The following is a 23,416-nucleotide window of genomic DNA, read 5'->3' as shown; positions in this document are numbered from 1 at the left end:
TTTTGGCCTTAGAATATTAAAGCTACAGAAGTAGGGTCGCTAACTTCATTACAAATAGAAAGGATAAGCGATAATTAAGGCTGAGATAGAAAGGGACAAAGCTATTGATCTTGCATCTCTATCGCGTAACCCATTTATTGGCCCAATGTCAACTTTGGGGCAAATAAACAAGAATCTGTCATGTCATCGAGCTTGCAAATAGTATTTTTGTTATTTTGTTGTTTTGAAACATATATAAGCATGGTAATGTGGTGGTTAACCGATCCCGGCGCCAGGTTGTCCTCGTCGAAATCACTATCCCATGTGAAGACTACCTCATGAAAGCTGAGAAGGACAAGCAGCAAGCATTTTGTCTTGGCTAACGAGATGACCGACCACACGTTGACTCGACCATCATAGCCCGGATAGGCCTCGATCAATATATAAAAAGGTTCTCGCTAAGCGGTTGGCTAAAATATCAAATACAGATGCCTCTGTCTGCGGCCCTGCCACCGATATTTCAGCCCTTGGGCATCACTTCGCTGCCGGTGGCACTCCAATTTTATAATATTTGTTTTTGTTCTATCTAATAATATAATACATAGTTTTTTATACTTACATATTTTAAAAACTAAGATTTATGAAAGAAAAAAAATACATGTAAATAGATTTTTTTTTGAGTAAAACATGTGAAATATAATAATAAAAATAAAGATCTTATCACTATAAAATTGTAAATCTAACTATTGTACACAGCTCTTTTAATACTATAATATCATTGACCTAAGACTGTTCCTGTCAAAACGATTGCTATCTAAAAGGGGCACGTGGGGACTACTTCTATAGTGTATTCTAAGATTGAGGCAGTCTCAGGGTGTCACATAGTCAGTAGTCACTAGCTGGTAAAAGTATTCTGTGGTCACTAGTCTGTCAAGTGTCATTCAATTACTGAATTGAGTAAGTCAATGTATTCATCAGTATTCAGTAATCATTGTAATTTCAACCAGGCTGTTATACAGTTGTGTCCGTCGTTTGATATAAAATCGTGCAGTTATAACTTTTATTGATTTTGAAAATCAAAAAGTGTAAGTACTATTTACAACTATTCTTTGAATTACATAGAAATATATTTGATTTCTTTCTCGATTTCTGTACGTCTTGTTATCGATCACATAACCTATAGTACGAATTTATACCTTTATATCAGCATTTAGGATAAATAGCCCACATTTAAAATATTATATTTGGTCTTAAATTGCTTAAGCCATTATAACCCGTTCAATTATATGTAATTCTATTGCAAACTTGCACCATATTACGTAACAATGTCATCATACGATTGAACTTCGTATCATTCCCTACTGACATTGAGCCATGAGTTGGTCATGTGTTCCTGACCTAAATTCCTAATGCTCAATCTCGTTCTGATTAGTGCCAAAAACTATTACTCTTGTTGCAGTCTTAGTTACGGTTTATCGCAGTAATTAAGTAACTACTGAAAAAATAATTGTACCAGTGTCTTACGTAAGGAGATTTTGGACTAAATTAAATTATTTTATTTTACTGATTTGCAGAAAACAATGGGTGTACCTGCTGGTAATGCTGAAAACGGAAAGAAAATCTTCGTACAGAGATGTGCACAATGCCATACAGTGAGTAGACAGTTACAATTATTTTCATTTTAATTGTTTCTTTGAATATATTTATATGTTTACAAAAATAGAAATGATGATAAAACCTATAGCAATCCAAGAAAAAAAAATAGCCTAATATTACACAATAATTATTAAACTTACACTATATGAACTTAGTATTTTCTAGATATCTTTACTTCTCACAATAAATTAATTTATCCCAGGCCTTCAGCTTAAAATTACATAATTTTATATCTGTAGGTATTAGGACTTATGTCAAAATAAATCCCCTTTATTTCTTCCTGCATAGTAAATCCCTTAGCAAGTTATAAATACCATTCAATTAGAAGGAAAAGTCATGACTGTCTTAATGAATCACCTCACATTTATTAAATTCATACTAATTCTCTATTTAATTTTTATTTATTAATTATTTTAGGTTGAAGCTGGTGGTAAACACAAAGTAGGACCCAATCTGCATGGATTCATTGGACGCAAGACTGGTCAAGCGGCCGGGTTTTCATACTCGGATGCTAACAAGGCAAAAGGTACATATCAGTGTTTTGCTCTTGTAGTTAGTGAATTGTTATTTAGGTACCTTCTTTTCTTATAGATAGACACTCTTGCAGTAACTATCTAAGCAGGCACGAGATGGTTGGTCGGTATCTGTAGAAGAGCTCTCTTCCATACCATGTTGAATTGAAAGTATTAATATGACTATACAATATAGTCACATACATTGATATTGCACTGTGCAACTATTAGTACTAATTATTGTATGCTAGAGAATTTGTAGGCATAAGGTAGAGGATATGGCTCTTACATAACTCAAACTTAGTTCCTTATCTATATTAAGACCACCAACATCACTTAACTCATTTCTAAATAATAATCTTATATATAAAATTCTCGTGTCACAATGTTCGTTCCCGTACTCCTCCGAAACGGCTTGACCGATTCTCATGAAATTTTGTAAGCATATTGAGTAGGTCTGAGAATCGGCCAACATCTATTTTTCATACCCCTAAATGTTAAGGGTGGTCCACACGAAATTTATTTTTTTATTTTTTTGACATTTTTTTTTTAAATTTGTTGGATTGTGAGTCAGCATTAAAAAATACATACAACTTCAAACTTTCACCCATCTACGATCAACAGTTACTTTTGTATCGCGATCTTAATATCGGCAATACAACGTTTGCTGGGTCAGCTAGTAATAATATATTTTATTTTACTTCCAACTGTAATCCCTATGTATTCCAAAATCATATATCAGATTGGGATGAAACTTTGATAGAATAATATGAAAATGCTAACTATGGCTCCTAACCTTAAAAAATTAAATATATAGGTAACTCATATTTTCATTTGAGGCATTGCAACCTTACCTTAGCATACTCCCAACATAAAGGCCTGCAAACATAAATACATCTCTTGAAACCAGGTATTGTCGATATTATAAATGTTACAAACCACATTGGAATTTGATAGATAATTTATTAACCTTATCATATCTAGGTAAATAGCAAAGAATAGATATTTTGCGTATTCAAGCAATCAATAATTGTGATAAGGGCAGATAAAAAAAAGTGTTTGTGTACTTATGTAATAAACCTTCAAAATAGTGTGTACACCGTCGTTAAAGGCCATCAAAGCTCCTGTGATTCCTCTTGCAACACGCAAGAGTATTCTGTGGGCAGTGGTGATCACTTAACACCAGATGACCAGTACGCTTGTTCATCCTCCTTTACCATACAAAAAAAATTAATAAATAAACGCCAGAAGCAACACTTCTTTGATGTTCAAAAAAAATCCTTAAAAATATTATTTCAATTTGTCATAAACAATATTGTAATAAAGAAGGTATTACTAAAATAAAAAAAGTGAAAATTTTATTTTGTTTCTGCTAACGAAAATGTTTAATATGATATATCAATGCTGCTTAAATATAGCAAAACTAGTAATTAATAAATCTAGATCATGTAACATAATATTATTAGCATTCACATCTTATTTGGCAAACCCTTTCCAGATCAGCTTGTGTATAAACTTATTATTATATAATAAGTGATAATTAGATAATCGGATATTATAAATGTTTTAGGTATCACTTGGAACGAGGACACCCTCTTTGAATACTTGGAGAACCCTAAGAAATATATACCAGGAACCAAGATGGTGTTTGCTGGCTTGAAGAAGGCAAATGAACGTGCAGATCTAATTGCGTACCTCAAAGAAGCTACTAAGTAACTTCAACAAGTTTAGGAAATTATTATAAGAAGCATATTCCAGTCGTTACTGGAACCAACTTCTTATATCTTAGCCCAATCAGTATCATCTCTTATTTTAATGTATTTATTATTCATCCACTCAAATGACAAAATACAATTGGTATTTAATATGAATATCAAATAGATAATGCAAAACCACTGTGTGTGTGAATGTTATTACGTATGACCGTTAGGAGTAGTGCAACATTGCTGTGAATGCTTTTGATGTTATTAAATTATTGAAATAAGTCACTCTTAGATTTTTATTTGTGAAAGTACCCACTTTATGGACCTATTTAATAGTTGCCATCATTGTTACCAATATTAGTTTATATTAAATTTACAATTACTTAATAAAACTGTTAAAAGGTGTTAATTTATTTTAATTTCTATTCTTATATGGAATCTCTTTGCAGCTGTGCATTATGATGGCCCTTTAGTACTTATTATGGACCATGTGTCTCAATGGTGGTCATGTATGGTTGGTTATACTTGCCAGGTGAGGTACTTGGCCATCCGGCTTCACCATTGTCACTGATTCCCGCGTGATGTGGATGAAGTAATGTAATAATCTATTCCCACACCGTGTTGAGAATTAACCCCTTGGACGTGGGACCTCTCCACGGGATGCGTGTCTTGCGCGGCCAGCATCACATGTAAATTGTTTTCAGGCTGTTTCCTTGAGTGCGCGACTGCACCATTTTAGTTTTGAGAATGTTTCAATCTCTCCATGTCTTACGCCCTATATCCACAAAAGAGGAGATGAGATAAGCCGCGAAGCTGTCAGGTTATTTCCACCAAAGCAGAGAGATGTGAGCTGTGCATAGCGTCATATTTTAGTTACACGAGAATTCGGGTGCCGCTCGCCACACGCAGATGCGTGACCGCGATCAAGCGGAGATCCGCTTGATCGCTCGACGCGGCACAAAATTCTACAGACATGCCTTTGGCTGGATATGTAGCTGAATTTTTTAAAATTTTTCCTCATCATAACGCTATGAACTATGTCTATTTGTTGGAAGAATTAATGTTACCGACATTGCGAACAGTGTAACCGCGTGAAGAAGTGCCCATTCTCCTGTGTTTAAAATAACTTTCGAACACATACTGCCAGAATTGTCTCAAATTGATTTGCCCAGCATGAACATGAATTTACTCTGGATGAGCAGGTTATCAATTGTAAAGTAAATCCGGTAGATCACAACCCGAGAGTTGAACAAAACATACCAAGATTATCGGAATATGTGACATGCGTTCGGTTGGCTTAATTTGCTGAATAATGCTGATTTAACAAAAGCCTTATCAGAATATTTCAAGCCAAAACGTTTATTTTGGGTGCGAGCGAAATTCTTAAGCGTAACACAAGATACAAGCGAGTCTGTGCCCTGTGGGTGAATAGACAGCGAGGCTAAGAGGACTATCGAGTCGTGAGTGCGTCGCCATATTGAACACCGTTCTTCGAGATCGGTTCGTTCATTTTCGGAGAACATTTTCCATAGTAATGTATATTTTATTATACACCATCAAAAAGTAGCGAAACAAAGCAACGAACAAAAAGCCCACCGACTTTATTCAAAAAGCTGATATTTTTATACGTGAGAAATTTCGATTGAAAATTAGGATAGGTTCTTTTTCGATGTTTAAGCCTAAATAAAGTGAAAAAAATAAATATTTCAAATCAACAAAATTACAGTGTACCTGGGATATAAAAAGATAACTTCACCAAATTTAATGAATTTTTATTAAAATTAAAAGATTTGTAAAAGAAATATAAAATACCAAAAACTTGGTTATCTAAATTTTTCTGATAAGTTTTGAGGTAGTGTGAAAAGAGTGTAGGTAAAAGCGAAACTTGTAGATCTTTTTATTATCTACTAATTTGCTATTTAACTTTTTTCCATAGGACTTGTAGTTTTGCCGGTACCGATATAAACTGTTTTTTACCCTTAAACACCTTTTCCACTTTCCGACCTCAGATCGCCTGTAATTTATTTTTTCTTTCTTTTTTTGTTAAATTCTCTTCCTTTTCCAATGGGTTTCATCATTTTTTTTTTCACTTTTATCATTTTCAAAGGCTTTAACAGGTCTTGTTAGAAAAACATTCTTAATGAAAGGTTATCATTAATAAATGGTTCTTATTTCTGTCTGTCTAGTCGGTCTGTCTTTAAATGAAATTAATATATCCTACTAATATTATAAATGTGAAAGTTTGTATATCTGGATGTATGTTTGAACTTCTTTAACGCAAAATCTACTGAATAGATTTTGATGAAACTTTACAATAATATAGCTTACACACCAGAATAACAAATAGGCTATAATTTTTAAAAATATAGTGTGAATTATACAAAATATAAAAGAAGTGTGATTGTTACTAATGAATACAACTAGCGCCATCTCTTATCAACTAGCAAGGAAAATATCAATACAATTTATATGGCAAAACAACGTTTGCCGGGTCAGCTACTTTAAAAATATATCTTTCAAATACCTAGACTGTATAATTTAAATTAGTAGGTACATGTTTACAATGTTAATGTTAACCTTTAACTGTAACTTTTGTATGGAATCTTGCATCTAGGGTTATATTATAATATCGATGATCAAACCAATAGGGGCCGCGGTAGGCGCGGAGTGACCACCACCTTCCCTGTTCTACCATGCGGCTATCGGCGCCCTGGATGGCGCCTGTGTTTGAGTGCCTTGGGATAGCCTTGCCTTCTCCCCGCACTAGACGCAGGCCTCCACGCATTGCGATAGACAAGGGTACTCCGGTGTGCCGTGTCTGCCGAGGCACTTCACACACCTAGGCTGTGCTCACAGTTACGTCCCGATTGCCCGAACAACTGGCATCTGTGGCACTGACCGGCCCCCCCCCCCCCCGCTATCGCGAGGAGCTTCGGCCCGGATGCCTTGAAGGGAGCAAACTGATGCCAAATTTTATTAAATTACCTTTATAAGTTGTTGTGTATGTACTTACTAAGCTACTTATATAAGTAACTTAAGTTTTTTAACCATCTCACGGGAACTTTTCAATTTTCCGGTTTTAACTGTCCCACAGAAACTCTTTCATTTTCCGGGATGAAAAGCATCTAAAATGTTGACCGGGTATGTAAGGTACCATAAAGCAAAGTTCGTCCAGCACTTTGGGAGATTAGCTCGTACACACAGAGAAACAAAAAATTCAGGACTTATTCTTGACTTCTTATATCCCCCTAACTTGGTTTTGAGCATTTTTTTTCATTGTATAGAAATTCGATCTCTACAGTTTTATTATAAGTAGGTATAGACTCAAGATTGGTATTTAATTAGTGAAACTCAAGTATTTTTGCAATTTCGTATAATTATGACTTTAACAAAGAAATTAAGCAGTAGACGTTTTTAGAATAGTAGACAGATTTTTAATAAATAAATATAAAAGTAGGCCCTCGGTACGAACAATATTTGAAACCTGTAACTAATAATTCTCAACACTACGATTTGAGACATTGCTACAAATAAATGGTGAGGCATTATGCGTAAACATGTCCTCCCCCCGTTGAAGACCATGCTCTTCAACCTAGGTAATCTTCAGAGGTAGGCAGAGGACACAGTTCTTCAAATGTGAGATGAGTATTTCCCATTACTCTTTTATTATGATATTTTGCGAACTTGAATCCAGCTTCCCAGATGCCGCCGAAGTGAGGGATATAAGCTGTGATGAATGAAAATATTATTCCTTCTATCGACGCAATTTCAGAAAAAGATTGAGAATTATATTAAATTAATTTTATGATAATTTTGAGTTTGTTTGAAGACGGGGACCTTAGGAATGTCTCCGGTACGTTGGTCGTAAGGACGTAGCATGATCCCCCCCGATCGTGCTGTCACCTTGTCGCGGTGAGGGGCTTGCGTGTCCCAAGGATCTGTGGGACTAGGGTGGGTAAATAAAGGGTTATGTAGGATGGAGGCGACGGGCTGTCGGTCGCGAGCCTCGCAGCGTGGCTTAGGCCATCGTCGGCTGCCTCACTCCCTGACCCGTAGGCGTCAGGGGTGAGGGCCGCGAGCAACAAAACTTCTCTAAAACATTACCATGGCGCAAAAGGAGGAGCGGTTGAGGGAAGACAATCCCCCGTCGAACCCAATCCACCGCAAGAGCAAAAATGGTGAGGCACTATGCGTAAACACATCTCAAAATATTCTTGATACTTTCTGTATGTTCATAAGCGAATTAAGAAATTTGCTAGAAACTGCGACAATCATAACGTTAAACATTTTGTGTTTATTTAAATATGTTAGGTTGAAAAGATCGGCCTGTCTGCGTTAATACTCTTTGAATTTTATTGTGCCTTGAAACACGATATTTACTGCTCTGTGTGTGTGTAAATGTCTATTCTAAAGGCACCCTACACACTGCACCATTTTTAATTCAAGATTTGTTTATTATGTTCGAAATTGAATGAGTTCACTGTTTTGATTAGTTATTACGTATGCACTTCAATGTAGAACTATTTGAAGTTTTCTTCAAGTTACATTGAAAATAATTCCAAATTTGTAATTGTAGATTATGCGTACCACAACGGCACCATTTTCTGCCGTGAAGCAAAAATGTGTAAGCATTATTATGGTTTGGTCGGAATGGCACTGTAGCTGTTGTTATTACTGGGCAAATGAGACTTGACATTTTATTTCAAAAATGTTTTATCCGATAAAGATAATTCTAATAGACTCCTATTAAGAAATTGTTCTTCAAGGATTTTTTTTGTCAAATATGGATATCTTTGACCATCCTCGTATGGAATGGGGCAGTTATTGAGTTTTTCGTAGGAAATTTCTCACTAGCAGCCCATAGTTCATAAATGTAGATGGTCGCCCCACATTACGTGGGAATTAAACATAGTGAAACGTGGGTACAGGAATTCAGGAATACAGATGTGAAACTGTGTAATGTTATGTTATTTCTTATTTTGTTAATTTGTTTCGAAATAACAGGAAGTAAAAAATGAATGAATAAATACATAGACACAAGCCACATTTCATGTAGTGTGCATACTCCTTAATCATAGATTATTGTTTATGTTTAAGTCCATAGGTAGGTGACCTCATTCTGTTTATAAACAAAGGCCCCGCCTAAAACTGGCAGTCTCTTTAAAAGTTAGGGTTGTCTAAGAAAAGAAATTGAAAAATAATATTTTTATTTCGTAGCGAAGTGTTTTTCTTTTTTTTATAACATCACCATACTATTGCATATGACCCAAATAACGTACCATTGAAGGGATGTTATACCCTTTCTGGTTCACGTTGTATATATATGTATATATATATATAAATATATATGTATATATATATATATATATATATATATATATATATATATATATATATATATATATATTTTTGTCAACGACTTGAAAAAATAGTTATAGTTACGATTTACTACCTGGGAAGTGGTAGGTACGTCTATAAGACTTACGAATCCGAAGACGATAAGAGCCTAACACTTGGTCAGATTCGAATATATATTCAGATACGGTCATCAGACGGTCCGGGCGTAGGTGGCTCCGCCTTCGTAGTCGCGATGGACATTGGATAATACGACATACCATCGACTATGGTCCGGTACCGGAGCGCGTCCGATGGTTTGGTCTTACTACTACAAGGGCGGCACTGAATTTCGGGAATCAAGGAAGTGACACAACATTACAATTTAAAAATGTATTTATTGCTTTTCGAAGAATTCTCCGTGAAATTTTACACATTTTTCCATACGATGGAACCAATCATTGAAGCAACCATTCCATTCGGAAGTTGGGGTCTCCAAAATGGCCGTTTTGTAGGCGTCCACAGCTTCTTCAGGTGATAAATATCTCTGACCACGCAATTAATTCTTTATTTTAGGAAAAGTATAGAAATCATTAGGGCTTAGGTCGGGGCTATACGGTGGATGGTTAATTAATTCTATGTCTTCTTGCTCTAAAAACTCTTTTGTTCTGTGCGCGGTGTGAGAACTCGCATTGTCGTGATGGAGGATGATGCGGCGGTTGCAATTCTCTTTACGGAGTTCAGAAACGACCTGTGGCAAACAAATGCTAGTATACCATTCTGCATTAACCGTTCTTTGTCCCTCAAGAAGAATAGTCGCAACATGGCCGGTTTTGGAGACAAACGTGGCCACCATTCTTTTTAGCAACACGCCGTGAACGAACAATTTTTATCCTGCGTGGAATCTTTCGAGAGTCCTGACGCACCAAGTAACGCGAGCCGCTTTTTGCTCTTCACAGAGCAAATTCGGTATCCATCGGGAAAACAAGTTTTTTACACCTAATTGTTCATGCAAGATTATTTGTATTTGACTCATGCCAATATCTAAAGTTGCCTGTATTTCGCGGTATGTCACATGTCGATCTTCCTCAATCAGCTTACGCACAGCATCAACGTTTTCTTTGGTAACTGCAGTTTTTGGACGACCTTGACGGGGATCATCACTGAGCTTGACATGTCCACGTTCAAATTCAGCAAACCAGCGATAAATTGTGGTTTTGGATGGGGCTTCATCACCAAATGCAGAAATCATCCGGTCAACACACTGTTTTTGTGTTAAACCACTTCGAAAGTCATAATAAATCATCGCTCTAGAATTTCTCTCTTCTTGAGTCAATTTCATTTTCTCAACGACTAAACAAGTTTGAAAAGACCTTGTGAGAAGACCAAGAATCTTTTTTTAAATAAACAAATGGTATTCGATTTTTAAAACCAAGGAGTTTTCAATTAAAAAGATTTTAATATGACAGGAACAGTGGAAATATTCCATTCCCGATACTTTTAGTGCAGCCCTCGTACCTACTTATTAGTTACTAGCTGACCCGGCAAACGTTGTTTTGCCATATAAAGTATAGCGGCCCGTCCCGGCTTCGCACGGGCATTAAACATTACATTTAGATTTGTTAATTTTAACACATTCATAATAATAATAATAATATGACACATATTCATCCCTTTTTGCGTCGAGCTCCTAAAAAAGAGTAAATAAAAAAAAATAAGAATAATTAAATTCAGATATTATTTAATGATTTTTTTGTATTTGTGTGTTTTTTTTTGTATATTTTTGGGGTTTTTTTTCTTTTTTTTGATATATTTTTTTAATTTTTTGTTTTTTTTTTTCAATTATTGAGGTCATAACCCTAAAAGAAAATACATTTATTTTGTTAGAGCTTCTCTGTAAACAATATTTGATGTTGTTTTATTTTGTGGCAGCAAAATAAATTGATTTTCAGGGGCTCCGACTCGCGATAGACCAACATACAGTTGACCATGAGTAAAACATTTCTTTCGCAGATCGATCCCTACTAATTCGAAGGTTTGGCCTTGGGACTTGTTAATTGTTAATGCGAAAGATGTTTTTACCGGAAATTGAAGCCGTTTAAATGGGATTGGCAGATCAGTTGGGATCATCGGTATCCTCGGTATATGAGCTAGTTGACCACCTGCTGGGCCAGTGATAATAGTTGCTACTATTAAATTGTCCTTTAACTCCTTAATAAGCAGCCTCGTCCCATTACACATGCTCGGAGGGTTTAAATTTCTTAAAAGCATGATTGGGATTCCGATTTTTAACGTCAATTCATGGGGTGGCAGTCCAGAAGGGTTCAACGAATTTAAAAATTCCTGTGGATAATGGACTGCATCTTCAATATTCGTTACAGTGTCGATCGATTTGTATGTTTTTGTTTGGCCGGGGACTTTTTGAACAATCAGATTGTTTATTTCATTGACAGTATCATTCTTAGGTGATACTATAGCCCGAGAACACAGCCAATGGAAGTCTCTTTCGTGCAAATTCTCGATATCAGGGTATACAGAATCTATTAAATTTTCCAAATTATGGAGTATTTGGCCTAGAGACTCATCCAGAAGAATGTCACAATGACCGCTTAAATTTGGAGTTGGAAAAATTCCTTCCCCAAGTTTTAGCAGTTGCTGTGGGAAATCGCTATCAGTGATTCCATGAAGATGAGCTCTCATATTTGTCCTTAATTTTAATGTTTCAATCGTAGTCCATAAGGGAGACGATTTCAAGCATGCCTTGATGATATCTGCTCGCGTGCCTCTGTTAATAACGGGGAGAGTCTGTCGAAAATCTCCAGCAAATACAAAAGTAATCCCGCCCATGACTGCAGAGGAGTTCCTTAGATCCTGTAAGGTTCTGTTCACGGCCTCTATATGTGCTCTATGGCTCATCGTGCATTCGTCCCACATAATCAATGAGGCGTCTTGTAGTAATTTACCAATAGGTCCATTTTTGCGGATGGAACATGTAGATTGTTGTTCAAGATTGACGGATAGTGGAAGTTTAAAAGTAGAATGAGCAGTTTTGCCATCCTTCAAGAGAGTTGCAGCAATTCCTGAGGAAGCAACTGCTATTGCTATCTTCCCTGATTGTCTTATCTTAGCAAGTATCAAATTTGCAAGAAACGTCTTTCCCGTTCCACCAGGTGCATCCAAAAAGAAAACTTTTCTTTTGTCATGAATGACGCTATCGACTATAGTTTCAAAAGCATGTCTTTGATCTGGGACTAACTTTGGCAGGTTTTCATTGACAAAAGCGGTCAAATTATTTGTATCATAGCGATGAGTCATAGTCTCTGCTGCATTGCTTTCTGTACGAACTGATGATGGTAATCCGAAATCACTTAGGCTTTTGTCATTTAATTGCAACAGTTTATTTTCTATTTGTATCAAACCTTCGTTATAAATGTCCTCATTGTATGGTAAGGTGATGTCTTGATTTTGCTGTCTGATTCTGTGTCTAATATCTTCACATAAATCGTCTTTGAAAATGTTCCATAATTTTAATGGTTCCGATGGCTGACAAAATAAAAGTATGACCACAAACAATTCTCTCAATTGTAATGGACATTGAGAAAGCGAAGCTTCTCTGAGAGTATTTTCCCAATGGTCATCGTTTTCTAGCAAACCTCTAGCACGGCAAGCAGCTTGATACGTTTCTTTCAGAACTCCGTCAACGGTTTTCAAGTACTGGAATGAAGTTGGACCGCGTACGTGGTGCAGCAACATCCTAAGATAGAAACACTCGGATTGAGAAGGATGGACACCGTAGACTCTACCTAAAGCGGAATCTTTTTTTATGCCTGGATAGCCAACTACATTCTCACCACGCTTCCTTCTGGTGAACTTATTATTGGCCCATGTGTAGTATTGCGGGACTTCGTGGTAAAGAAGTGTTTTTGCGAATTCATCTTCATTACAGAGCTCAAAAAAAGCCAGCAATCTTGTTTTACGTGGATTTTGGGCCACTTGTACAGCCGTTTCTGTGGTAAAATACACCCTTTGGCCATTTTCTAAGTGGACAGCTAACTGCAAAACTGTAGGATGCCGCTCATGGATCGGGAATTCGAATATTCGCCAAGCAGCTTCGGAAGTACTTATGTAACGGCCATTTACGTAGTTTTCCACTTCATCATTTGGGTTTCTGACGCCAAATGTAGCTTGGTCCGATCCTTTATTTATGTATTTACAAATGTATTTGATGGCTTGAACTGAGTGACAGTACTCTACATTTATGTGAGCATTAAACGTCCTGCACAAAAGTGGAGAATATGGGACAATCCAACTATTATCTATAGTGAAATTTCTGCCTCTGATATTTAGCGAAGCGCTCAGTCCTCCATTTGCGGCATCACGACGACGATAAACTGGATATCCGTCCTCTCCAGTCTGAGTTTCGTTGACTAAACGTCGTGGGTATTTTTTTGTGCAAATACCGTTTTTCATACATGGTGCTGATAAGTTATGTTCTCCGCATGGTCCGTGCACCATATTTTTTGTTACGATATCGTACAATATCGGATCGTTTTGTTGGTTGGGCAGTTCCGCAACTATGACGCTATCAATTTCGTCTGGTTGGATTTTTGTTTCTAGCCAAAACAGCAAATGACAGTGTGGTAAACCTCGCTTCTGCCATTCTACACTTGCCATGTAACATTTCACTTTGCCGAATATTTCATTTTTAACGAATAAATTTAAGAATTTCTTCATTTTCAAATGAAACACCCTTGAAATGATGTCATGACGATCGAAAGATCGCTGATCAGGTAGTAGTTCCGCTTTAATTTCAGGCCATTCGGGGTTGCACGAAAATGTGACAAATAAGTCTGGTCTCCCGTAATTTCAGACATAAGTCATCGCGTCTTGGGTTTTTTCATGCAGGTAACGCGGAGAACCTGTAAATGAAGATGGCAAGATTACGCGTTGACCGATATTTGATGGGTCAACATTTCCGTCTTGATTTAAAGCATCTCTGAGATGAATTTATTCTTCAGCCCTTAGTCTCTGTTGGTTACGACATATGTAATTCAATCGTTCCGATATCATTTTTGCCATCATATCGACAATATATTGACTAAATAAGTCCCTGTAATAATGTAATGCATTTAAACAGTTAGCTCTAACCATCAACCTAAATGCATAAAATTGCATGCACGTCACAGTTTTGTTACGCGCTGTACCTTCCTGCGGAATGGTTAAATAATAACCGTCTTCTCCTTTCACGAACATTAAGAGATACTGTAGTGGATCATACGATCGGTGTAACTCAGAGACCCTTTTAAGTTGGCCGTCTCTTCCGTGGAGCACTATATCTCTGGGGCCTTTTTCTTCGTCAACCAAGAGAACGGCTACCTCGTTTACAGCTGGAGCATTGTATCTACCCGGGTGTGCTGTCTGTGGTGGGCGGTCGGAATGAATAATTAATTTTAAATTATCCGAAGAATTGCGTTCTATGTTTTGTTTAAAGCTTCGTATATATACATTGTGGCTATTCAGTGCGGTCTGTAGTTCGTTAATTAAATCTATTTTCAGCGTTGGAGCTATGTTTGACCTCAATGATAGCTGATCTGCGTCTGAAATGAAATATACCTGCAAGTATTGTGGATTTTGGCCTGGTGGTGGTAAAAGGCTACCAATAAGATGATATACCTGTCCCTCTATTTTAAAAATTACCCTCTCTTATTTCTTTGGCGCCAAACGAAGTCATTTGAAATAGGCTATTGTACTTACGGATGTTGGTTATGAAATGTCTAGATAGCGAATGATTATTTGTCAAAAGATTTTTTATTGGCTGTGGTGGTTCCTGAATACTGGGGAGACTAACTTTTCCAGAAGCACAGCACATGCCATTAGTTTCATCGACCCATTTTTTGGCTGAACACTTAGGGCAGATCTTATTCATGTCGCCGATTTGGACGGAAGACTGTTGAGCATAATCAATCTGTGGATCGTATCTAAAAGCCGATCTTTTACTATGGGCTAAAACTTGATTGCGACTTCTCGCTCTTGACGTCTGTTGTCGTTCTCTCTGATCTTGAAGGCGTTGGAAACGCTCAGAGCTTGATTCCCTAGTGCGAGATTGAATATTTCTGATATTTTGCTCTTCAAGCCGCTGCAAACGCTGAGTACTTGACTCTCGCGCATGCACATGAGAGGTTCTTAGATTTTGTTCAGTAAGGCGCTGCGAACGCTCAAGACTGGACTCTCGCGCGCGTACCTGAGAGGTTCTCAAATTTTGTTGAGCTAGACGCTGTAAACGCTCAAGACTCGATTCTCGCGCGCGTGCTTGAGAGGTTCTCAAATTTTGATCAGCTAGTCGCTCTGAACGCTCAAGACTGGACTCTCGCGCGCGGACTCGAGAAGTCCTCACATTTTGTTCAGCGAGCCGTTGAGAACGCTGCAAACTGGATTCTCGCGCGCGTATTTGAGCGGTTCTCATATTTTGTTCAGCGAGCCGTTGCGAACGCTCGGTACTCGACTCTCTAGCACGCGATTGTGCCACATATTGTCTATGAATTGAAAGACGATTTTCAGTTTCTGATGAAGATTCTTCATTTCGACGTATTTTTGATGCCCTGGCCTGGGAACTATTTCTAGAAAGTTGAGATCTTGATCTTTTAGGCATTTCAAAATGACAAAAGAAAAAATGCCTTTGAACTAAATTAGCATAACTGTAAGCTATATATGCTACTATATTACAACGTACACAACTACCTACTATTTATTAAAATTAAATTGAAAATCATGAAAAATATTCAAGTAATTTATTAGGTTAATAACTAAGTGAACAATATTTTATATAAATGGGTTTAGTTCTGAAAAGAACTTTTTAAAACGGTTTAGTTACTTACTAAACGAATTATTATCAAGCGTAAATTCCGCACACGTCCATCACGTAGGGAGCCGACCGCGCGAGTAAGCCGCGCGGCAAGTTTATTTCGTGATCTTAACCCCCCTCCCGTACCCCTGCCCGAGTGACGCCTACAACGCATAGCTAGCCGAATACAGTTTATTTTTTATTTTTTTTTTAACTCGTGATATCTTTTGAATGGATTGTCAGAATCGAATAATTCAAAAAGTAATATAAAGATATTGAAGCAGTCTTAAATAATACATCATTTATTTTGATAAGGGTTAATACCAAGGTACAAATAAAGAGCTTTTTGTAGCGGTGGTATTTTAATTTCTTTTTTTCAATAAAAAAACGCTTATTGTGACATGACTGTAATAGTTAGAGATATGCTGCCGCTGATTTTTTGTAGATAATGGTGTGTTCTAAAAAAATGTAGTATATCATTTTGTTCTATCATCAATAGTTTTCGCAGCGCACGCGATGTAAGGTAGTTTTTTGATATTTTTTTCACACCTTGGATTACGTTATCGTAATTTTAGTAAGGATGCCTATTTTTTTTGAAAATGAAATATAGCCTATGTCACTCAGAAATGATGTAGCTTTCCAACAGTGAAAGAATTTTTCAAATCTGCCAAGTAGTTTCAGAGCCTATTCAATTCATACAAACAAACAAACAAACAAAAAATCAAACCTTTCCTCTTTATAATATTTGTATAGACTACTACTTAGTAGTACAAGGGTACTCTGTGATTGGGTTGGACCAAATCCGACCATGCTTGTGTCAAAAGTAATTATTAAATATATTCTATGGTCGTGGTTTGACATTCAATGATCACTCATCAGTCTATGAATTCCTTGGCTGTATGGGCTTTTGACCCCTTTGCCTGTCCAGATGGACGAACAGAACCAAAAAAAAAAGTCTATGAATTCATTATTTACAAATTTGGAAAAAAAGACTGTTTCTGAATTCTGATATTATTCGCTTTTCCTTTAGTGGACTCTAAAATTATATGCAAAAATAAGTCATCTGTGGGATACTAAAAGGTGATTTTAATTTTATTTAAATTTATACTTAAGTGAGAATGTTATATTTTTGTGGACTGACGTTATGACATGACAGTGTTTTTATTATTGTTGAATCCTAATCACGTTTTATAATTGAATTTAAGTGTGAATGTGGCTTACAGCAAAACTAAGCTAAATTAAATGGTGAGTACCTACTACATAGTTTAGTTAAAGAGTTAATGTATGTTCTATTTATGTGTGTACACCTAGTTGTTTATTTTCGTTCTTTTTTGTTACTTACCAGATACTTTCTCCGTTTCTGAAAAATTGGAAATAATACTGGGCAATAAAGGAAAAAGAAGACACAAAATAACCTAATAATGTCAAAGGCATCAGTGGTACTTAGTTTTCATGAAACTTTATTACACCAATCTGATATTGAACTCCTAAATGGACCATACTGGTTGAATGATACAATAATATCATTTTACTTTGAATATTTGGAAAAAGTAACATTTATTAAGAGCCAAGATATACTCTTTGTACCACCCGAAGTGACCCAATGTATTAAAATGGTTACACCAGATGAAATTAAAATATTTCTAGAACCCTTAAAAATTGAAGCTAAAAAGTTTGTTTTCTTTGCCCTTAATGATAACAGCGCACCTGACATGGTTGGTGGATCTCACTGGAGTCTGTTAGTATATTCTAGGGATGAGAACAGCTTTTTCCATTATGATTCTATGTGTGGAAGTAATCACAATGTGGCATGGAGTTTTTCTAGTCATTTAATGTCATATTTTTCAAAAGCAGGTAAGCTTTAAGATCAATTTTGGATATGAATAAACATCAAAATGATTTGAGTTTTTAGTGTTTATTCCACCAATATTTGTCTTTAAACAATTCGACATGTGTTTCGCCTCTACACAAGGCATCCTCAGGATGTGATGACTCGCCAAAATCTGGCATGAGACTGTCAGTCATGTGTTAAATTATTTTAAGACAAATATTGGCGGAATTAACACTAAAGAAAACTCAAATCATTTTGATAATTATGGATTTCGGCAAAGTAATGCCTACTTCAATAAATTTTCATGAATAAACATACTTTTATTATTATTGAAGTATGATAGAAGTTGTGAGGACTATAGTGGGCTACTACAACATATTATATAATAAATTATAAATGGATATCATTTAGAAGAACTCCAAAGTTGTAATTTGATTACAACTCACCTTAATTTTAATTGATAACCATTAAACATCATTTAACAATATTATATGATGGCTGGGAGTTTCGTATCATTTCATCTCCTTGTGTCAAACCCCTTTACAAACTGATGTATCTTCATGATGCTTACCAAGTGTTGCAGTATGTTAAATAAATATAATATGCTATAAATATATGAACTATGGTAAATAAATTACATTATAACCAGTAGGTTATTGTGTAAATAGATACTTAATTTCATGTTTTTCAGTAAGAAGTTTTATTGAAACCACCTTTACTAGGTAAACAAGCTGTTCTTGATGCTATGCAAAGTTACAAAATAGATTTGAATTATCCCTTGATCCATTGGCTGTAAGACTATTGTTGTATTTGGGGAGAGGAAAGAAATTGTCAGAGAATTTAAATCAGCACTGCTAAAACATTTTGTTTTTTTTTATAACTCTCCAATTATGGGCTAGATCTTATTCACTGTGCCACTCATATTTACTGCTACCATGACAGTCTTTCCAAAACTTGCCTATACTACAAGAATTACTATAAAAGTTTTCTCTTCTGTCTGGCTTTAATTTCTAAAACCTTATATAATCATCAGAAAATTGTCTTCGTAGATTCAACCACTTAGACATCAAACAGTATGTTGTTGAATTTCAATCAACAGACGTAGATTACCCCACGAATTTTCCCCAATTTTTTTCGAGAATACCAAAATGTGCGGTAAAGAACTTGTTTTTTGCTATAACATAGAGCCGCTCAAGGTTATCCTTTTTGTTTCTCGTGATTCTATTCAAACCACTGAATTAATGCTTGATCCACATTTCTTTGACGCGATTTACGAAGCTATTTCTTTGAGTCTCCATTTTCTGATCTGTATCATTTTCGTGTCTGTTCTGATCTCAATAGTAAATGCTTTATGACATCCTCGGGATGTAGTTATTTTTCATAAATCACTAGCAAGCAATGCATGAACTTTTACTGTCAATTACTCACTGAGACTAAAAAAAGCTACATTGGTTGGTAAAGGTGTTCAGAGTCATATCTGATATATTTTTGTATTACATTACATTACATTGTCATAATAAACAAAAACGAACTCAATGTTAAGATCTCTATGGAGATCGCTGTTTCTAATGTACCAAGGTGCATTCACATTTCCCTTAATACTTCATTATTAATTATAATAGACTAAGCAGCTTTCGCTGTTGTGTTTATATCATTTGCCATATCTATGTCATGCCATACTGGTCAAATGTTTGACCAGTCTATTCTTAAACTGATTAATAGATTTTGATATAACCACATCCTTGGGCAATCTATTCCATATATGAACAACTCTGTTGGTCAGGAAGTGTTTTAATGGATTTGATGATGCTAATTGGTATTCTAGCTTCGTATCATGTCCCCTTAGTCTAGGATTGCTCTTCCTTGGAAACATGCTTTCAAAATTTGGGACATTATAATAATTATTTTGTATTTTGTATTTTTCAATTAGATCACCTCTTTCTTGCCTGCTTTTGAGGGTGCTGAGTCCAAGCTTTGTAAGTCTTTGTTCATATGTAAGATTTTTTCAGTTCCCTTGGCAACTTAGTTAGCTCGCTTCTGTACACTTTCCAACAATTCTATATCCTTAACAAAATATGGATTCCAGACCTGAAATGAATACTCCAGTAATGGTCTAATATAAGTTTTATAGATTTTTAAAAATGTTTTCTTGATGATGTTGAAGAATGCTTTTCTGATTAGGTACAGGATTGAGTTGGCTTTATTCACAGTAGCCACAATGTGTGCTTCCCATTTGAGATCATTGCTTATAGCACATATATGCTCCTAGGTCTTTTTGTGTATCTACAGCTTTTAGTTGCTTATTGTCTAACCAATATGATACTCGGGGATCCTTTTTTCAAATATGTAGAACAGTGGATTTCTTGTCATTCAGTGAAAGTAACCATTCCTTTGTCCAGTGTTCAATAGCTTTTAAATTTTGTTGTAGTTCACCCTGTTGATGTATAAGGTTCCCAAAAGAATTGGTGTCATCCGTGAATAATGAGAATGGGAGACCTATAACATTTTGCAAGTCAGTTAAAAATAATGTGAATAATATTGGTCCCAGTACAGAGCCTTGTGGTATACCACTGCGAACAGGATGTGTACTTAACATTTTGGAAATTCATTTTTAAATTTAATTCTGGAAATGTTGTATGATTTAAATATTTGTGTGTTTGGTGCAGCCCCACAGCGGGATCCCATAAGTCCTTACAGGCATAAGGACTTGGTTGTACAATAAAACTTTATTTTGTAATGACATCTTAGAGTGTCTTCCTAGAAGCCAGTACATATTTTTAAAACAAAGTTCTGAGTGTTCCCCTTTTCTTCTTTATGTGAGCCTTCCAGCGGAGCTTTGTGTCAAGAGTCATGCCCAGATATTTAGCTGTATTTTCGTATGGTACTATTTTCTTATTAATGTAAACTGACTTGTAATCTGGTTTCTTATTACTAAAATTTACATGAATAGACTTACTTTCATTAAGTTTAATTCTCCAGTTTTTAGTCCACTTAACTACTGTGTTTACGGCTATTTGAACTTTCTCTGCTGCCTCTTTATTATAACTATCCACGGCCATTAGAGCTGTATTATCAACAAAGGTCGCACCAGCGTTATTTTCTATTTCAGGAATGTCATTTGTATATAGTAGGAACAGGACTGGACCTAATACACTTCCCTGAGGCACTCCAGCTTTTATCTCCTTAAATTCTGAACAGATATCCTCTTGTCGAATCTTAAAATATCTACAATTATAATTTTTTTAAATGCATTTCTTTTTAACTCTGTATGCTTTTAGGTTTAATACATTTTTCGGATAAGGAATGCATACAACAAAGCAATGGCTACGACTGTGGAGTACATGTTCTATGTAACACAAAAACACTTGCAGAACATGCAACACGTAATGGAGAAATTGCATCGTGTGACATGACTATAAAAATTAACCCATGTGCCAAGAGAAAAGAGATATTAGCCTTAATTCATAATCTCGCCAATTCAGGATAGTAACGTAGTTTTTTGTTAACATATTGTTTTGAATACATTATTTATTATACAACTGATTATTTTTAAAATAAATAAATTACATAATTAATAAAATTATGTTATTAATTTATCCATATGTATAAATGATCAAATAGACAGTTTGAGTCGAATAAAAAATGTTTTTTTTCCTATGTAAACTCTTTGAACTCATTGACTACATTAAAAGTTCCAATTAGGTATATGTTGGATTAGGCCTTGCTGAACCAAAGCAACAATTTACTTTATAGGACAATACTTCATATTCACAAAGGAAAAATATGTTTCAAATTTGAGCAGACAAGCAATTATTATTGATTATATTATTATTATGTAATTAATAACAATATAATTATAGGAAGTCTCGTGTTGGGCGATGTATATATGGAAGCATATGTACAACTGTAAGAAACCAATATATTACGATATACAAAAGAATTGTTAAAAGATGTTTGTGCGGTAAAGCTTACTATAATATAAATTTATTTCTTAATGATTACACATATTGGGCACAAAGTGACCGCCCTCACTGTATTTAAAATATAAATTGGTGACAAAATTCTTTTTTCTTGCGCACATTCCTCTCGGGTCTGAGACACAAAAATTCATATGGGTGGAAATGTTTTTTATGGAAGAGAGAATAAACGAGCATACATGTGACCCTATGTTAAGTGATCACCGCCGCTCACATTCTCCTGCAACTTGCCGGCTTTTAAGATAAGTGTACGCGCTTTTTTTGAAGGTAACCTGAATGTAGGTCTGATGTCGTATCGTCCTGGAAACACCGCACAAGGACGCTCATTTTACAGCTTTGAAGAAAGTTCTTTAAAACCGCACTTTGTAGAGCGCTAGAATGTGGGCCAGCTTGAAGTATTGCCGTGCTCTGTTTATGACGCCCAGCTTTTTTGAAGCCAATTTAGCTTTGCCCTCCAGATGTCCGCGGGATTGGCAATTGCTCGATAAATCGAGACACAGTATTCCGATACTAGGCGAGGCTTTGAGGGAGGCGTTGTCGAGGAGCGGTGATATCAAAATTGTAGCTAATGCGCAAACTTGAGTCTTCTGGAGTTAATAAGACAAGGTTCAATTTACCCCATTCCGCGATCTTCTCAAGTGAGGACTCGATAGAAGATACTGGTTCCTCCCGGCACTCGTCGACCCGAGAGAGACCTACATGGCCCGTGTATACGGGATCACTCTCACGGTCTGCATAGTAATGTATGTCCTCCCAACAAATCATTGATACGCAGAAGAAATAGTGTAGGATAGCCTTGGAGCACTCCAACGTTCACGGGCTTCGAGTTCGAGCAATAACGAGCTGTGTGCTGCGCCCAGTGAGGAAGCTGGAGGTCCACTTCCTATCAAAGGCCTTCACTATATCCAGGCTAACTGCCAGGCCTTCTCCCTTGCTCTCGATAGCCGCCGCCCATTTATGTGTTAGGTATACCAGAAGATCGGCTGCCGACGGACCTTGGCGAAAGCCGCACTGTCGTATATAATTAAGTGAAAACGTGATATTTACGAAGTATCACGTTTACGTACGTGTACACAAAACTCAATTACTCTTGTGATGACTGGCTTTTGGCACATTTTATTTATTTTCATATGATAATCCTACTAATATCTTCGCCTTCTTAGCGTGCGTCCGTGCAGAATGGGATGTCGCTGTGTCAACTTAATAGCTGAGACGCTTGCCCTGCAAGTTTCAGTATAACAACTCTCTCTTTCTCTCTGTTATCCCTACTTAAACATTTTATTGAGATAAAACCTTTAGTTGCGAATGCAACGGGCAAGTACTAATAAATAAATAAAAAATATACAATATTATGTTAACAATCAGAAGAATCCGTCACTATGACTGGCCTATCTCCGTGACCTGGCTCATAACAGCGTCGATATGATCTGACACTGAGCACACACGACCCACCCTCATTTTTACAAACTAGGCATACGGGATCAGATTCCTGATGGTATATAATCACCGCAGCCCATACGCTCCTGTAACACCAGAGGAATCACAAGAGCTTTGCTGACCTTATTAAGCGTTAAATGAACGTA

At 36.2% G+C, this 23,416-nt stretch overlaps 2 protein-coding genes across 4 annotated transcripts; both read left to right on the top strand.

Moving 5' to 3' along the window:
- Window positions 1-899: 899 nt before the first annotated feature.
- LOC126966283 (cytochrome c) lies at window positions 900-4,255 on the top strand. The gene is made up of 4 exons (XM_050810274.1): window positions 900-1,064; window positions 1,554-1,631; window positions 2,053-2,161; window positions 3,718-4,255. Exons 2-4 carry the CDS (start codon window positions 1,560-1,562, stop codon window positions 3,861-3,863), a joined length of 327 nt encoding a protein of 108 aa, XP_050666231.1. The 5' UTR covers window positions 900-1,064; window positions 1,554-1,559; the 3' UTR covers window positions 3,864-4,255.
- Window positions 4,256-16,895: 12,640 nt separating this feature from the next.
- LOC126966273 (sentrin-specific protease 8) lies at window positions 16,896-21,407 on the top strand. Of its 3 annotated transcripts, XM_050810258.1 has the most exons (4): window positions 16,896-17,105; window positions 17,231-17,270; window positions 17,371-17,879; window positions 21,135-21,407. In XM_050810258.1, exons 3-4 carry the CDS (start codon window positions 17,447-17,449, stop codon window positions 21,341-21,343), a joined length of 642 nt encoding a protein of 213 aa, XP_050666215.1. In that variant the 5' UTR covers window positions 16,896-17,105; window positions 17,231-17,270; window positions 17,371-17,446; the 3' UTR covers window positions 21,344-21,407. The 3 variants fall into 3 exon arrangements, with proteins under 3 accessions (XP_050666215.1, XP_050666216.1, XP_050666214.1); XM_050810259.1 differs by lacking the exon at window positions 17,231-17,270; XM_050810257.1 differs by having other exon boundaries at window positions 16,897-17,270.
- Window positions 21,408-23,416: the final 2,009 nt, after the last annotated feature.

This window comes from Leptidea sinapis, chromosome 9 (assembly GCF_905404315.1).
Source record: "Leptidea sinapis chromosome 9, ilLepSina1.1, whole genome shotgun sequence".
In the NCBI taxonomy this organism is placed as follows: Eukaryota; Metazoa; Arthropoda; class Insecta; order Lepidoptera; family Pieridae; genus Leptidea; species Leptidea sinapis.
The sequence above is the reverse complement of the archived record's forward strand: the minus strand, read 5'-3'. Positions and strand labels throughout refer to the sequence as shown.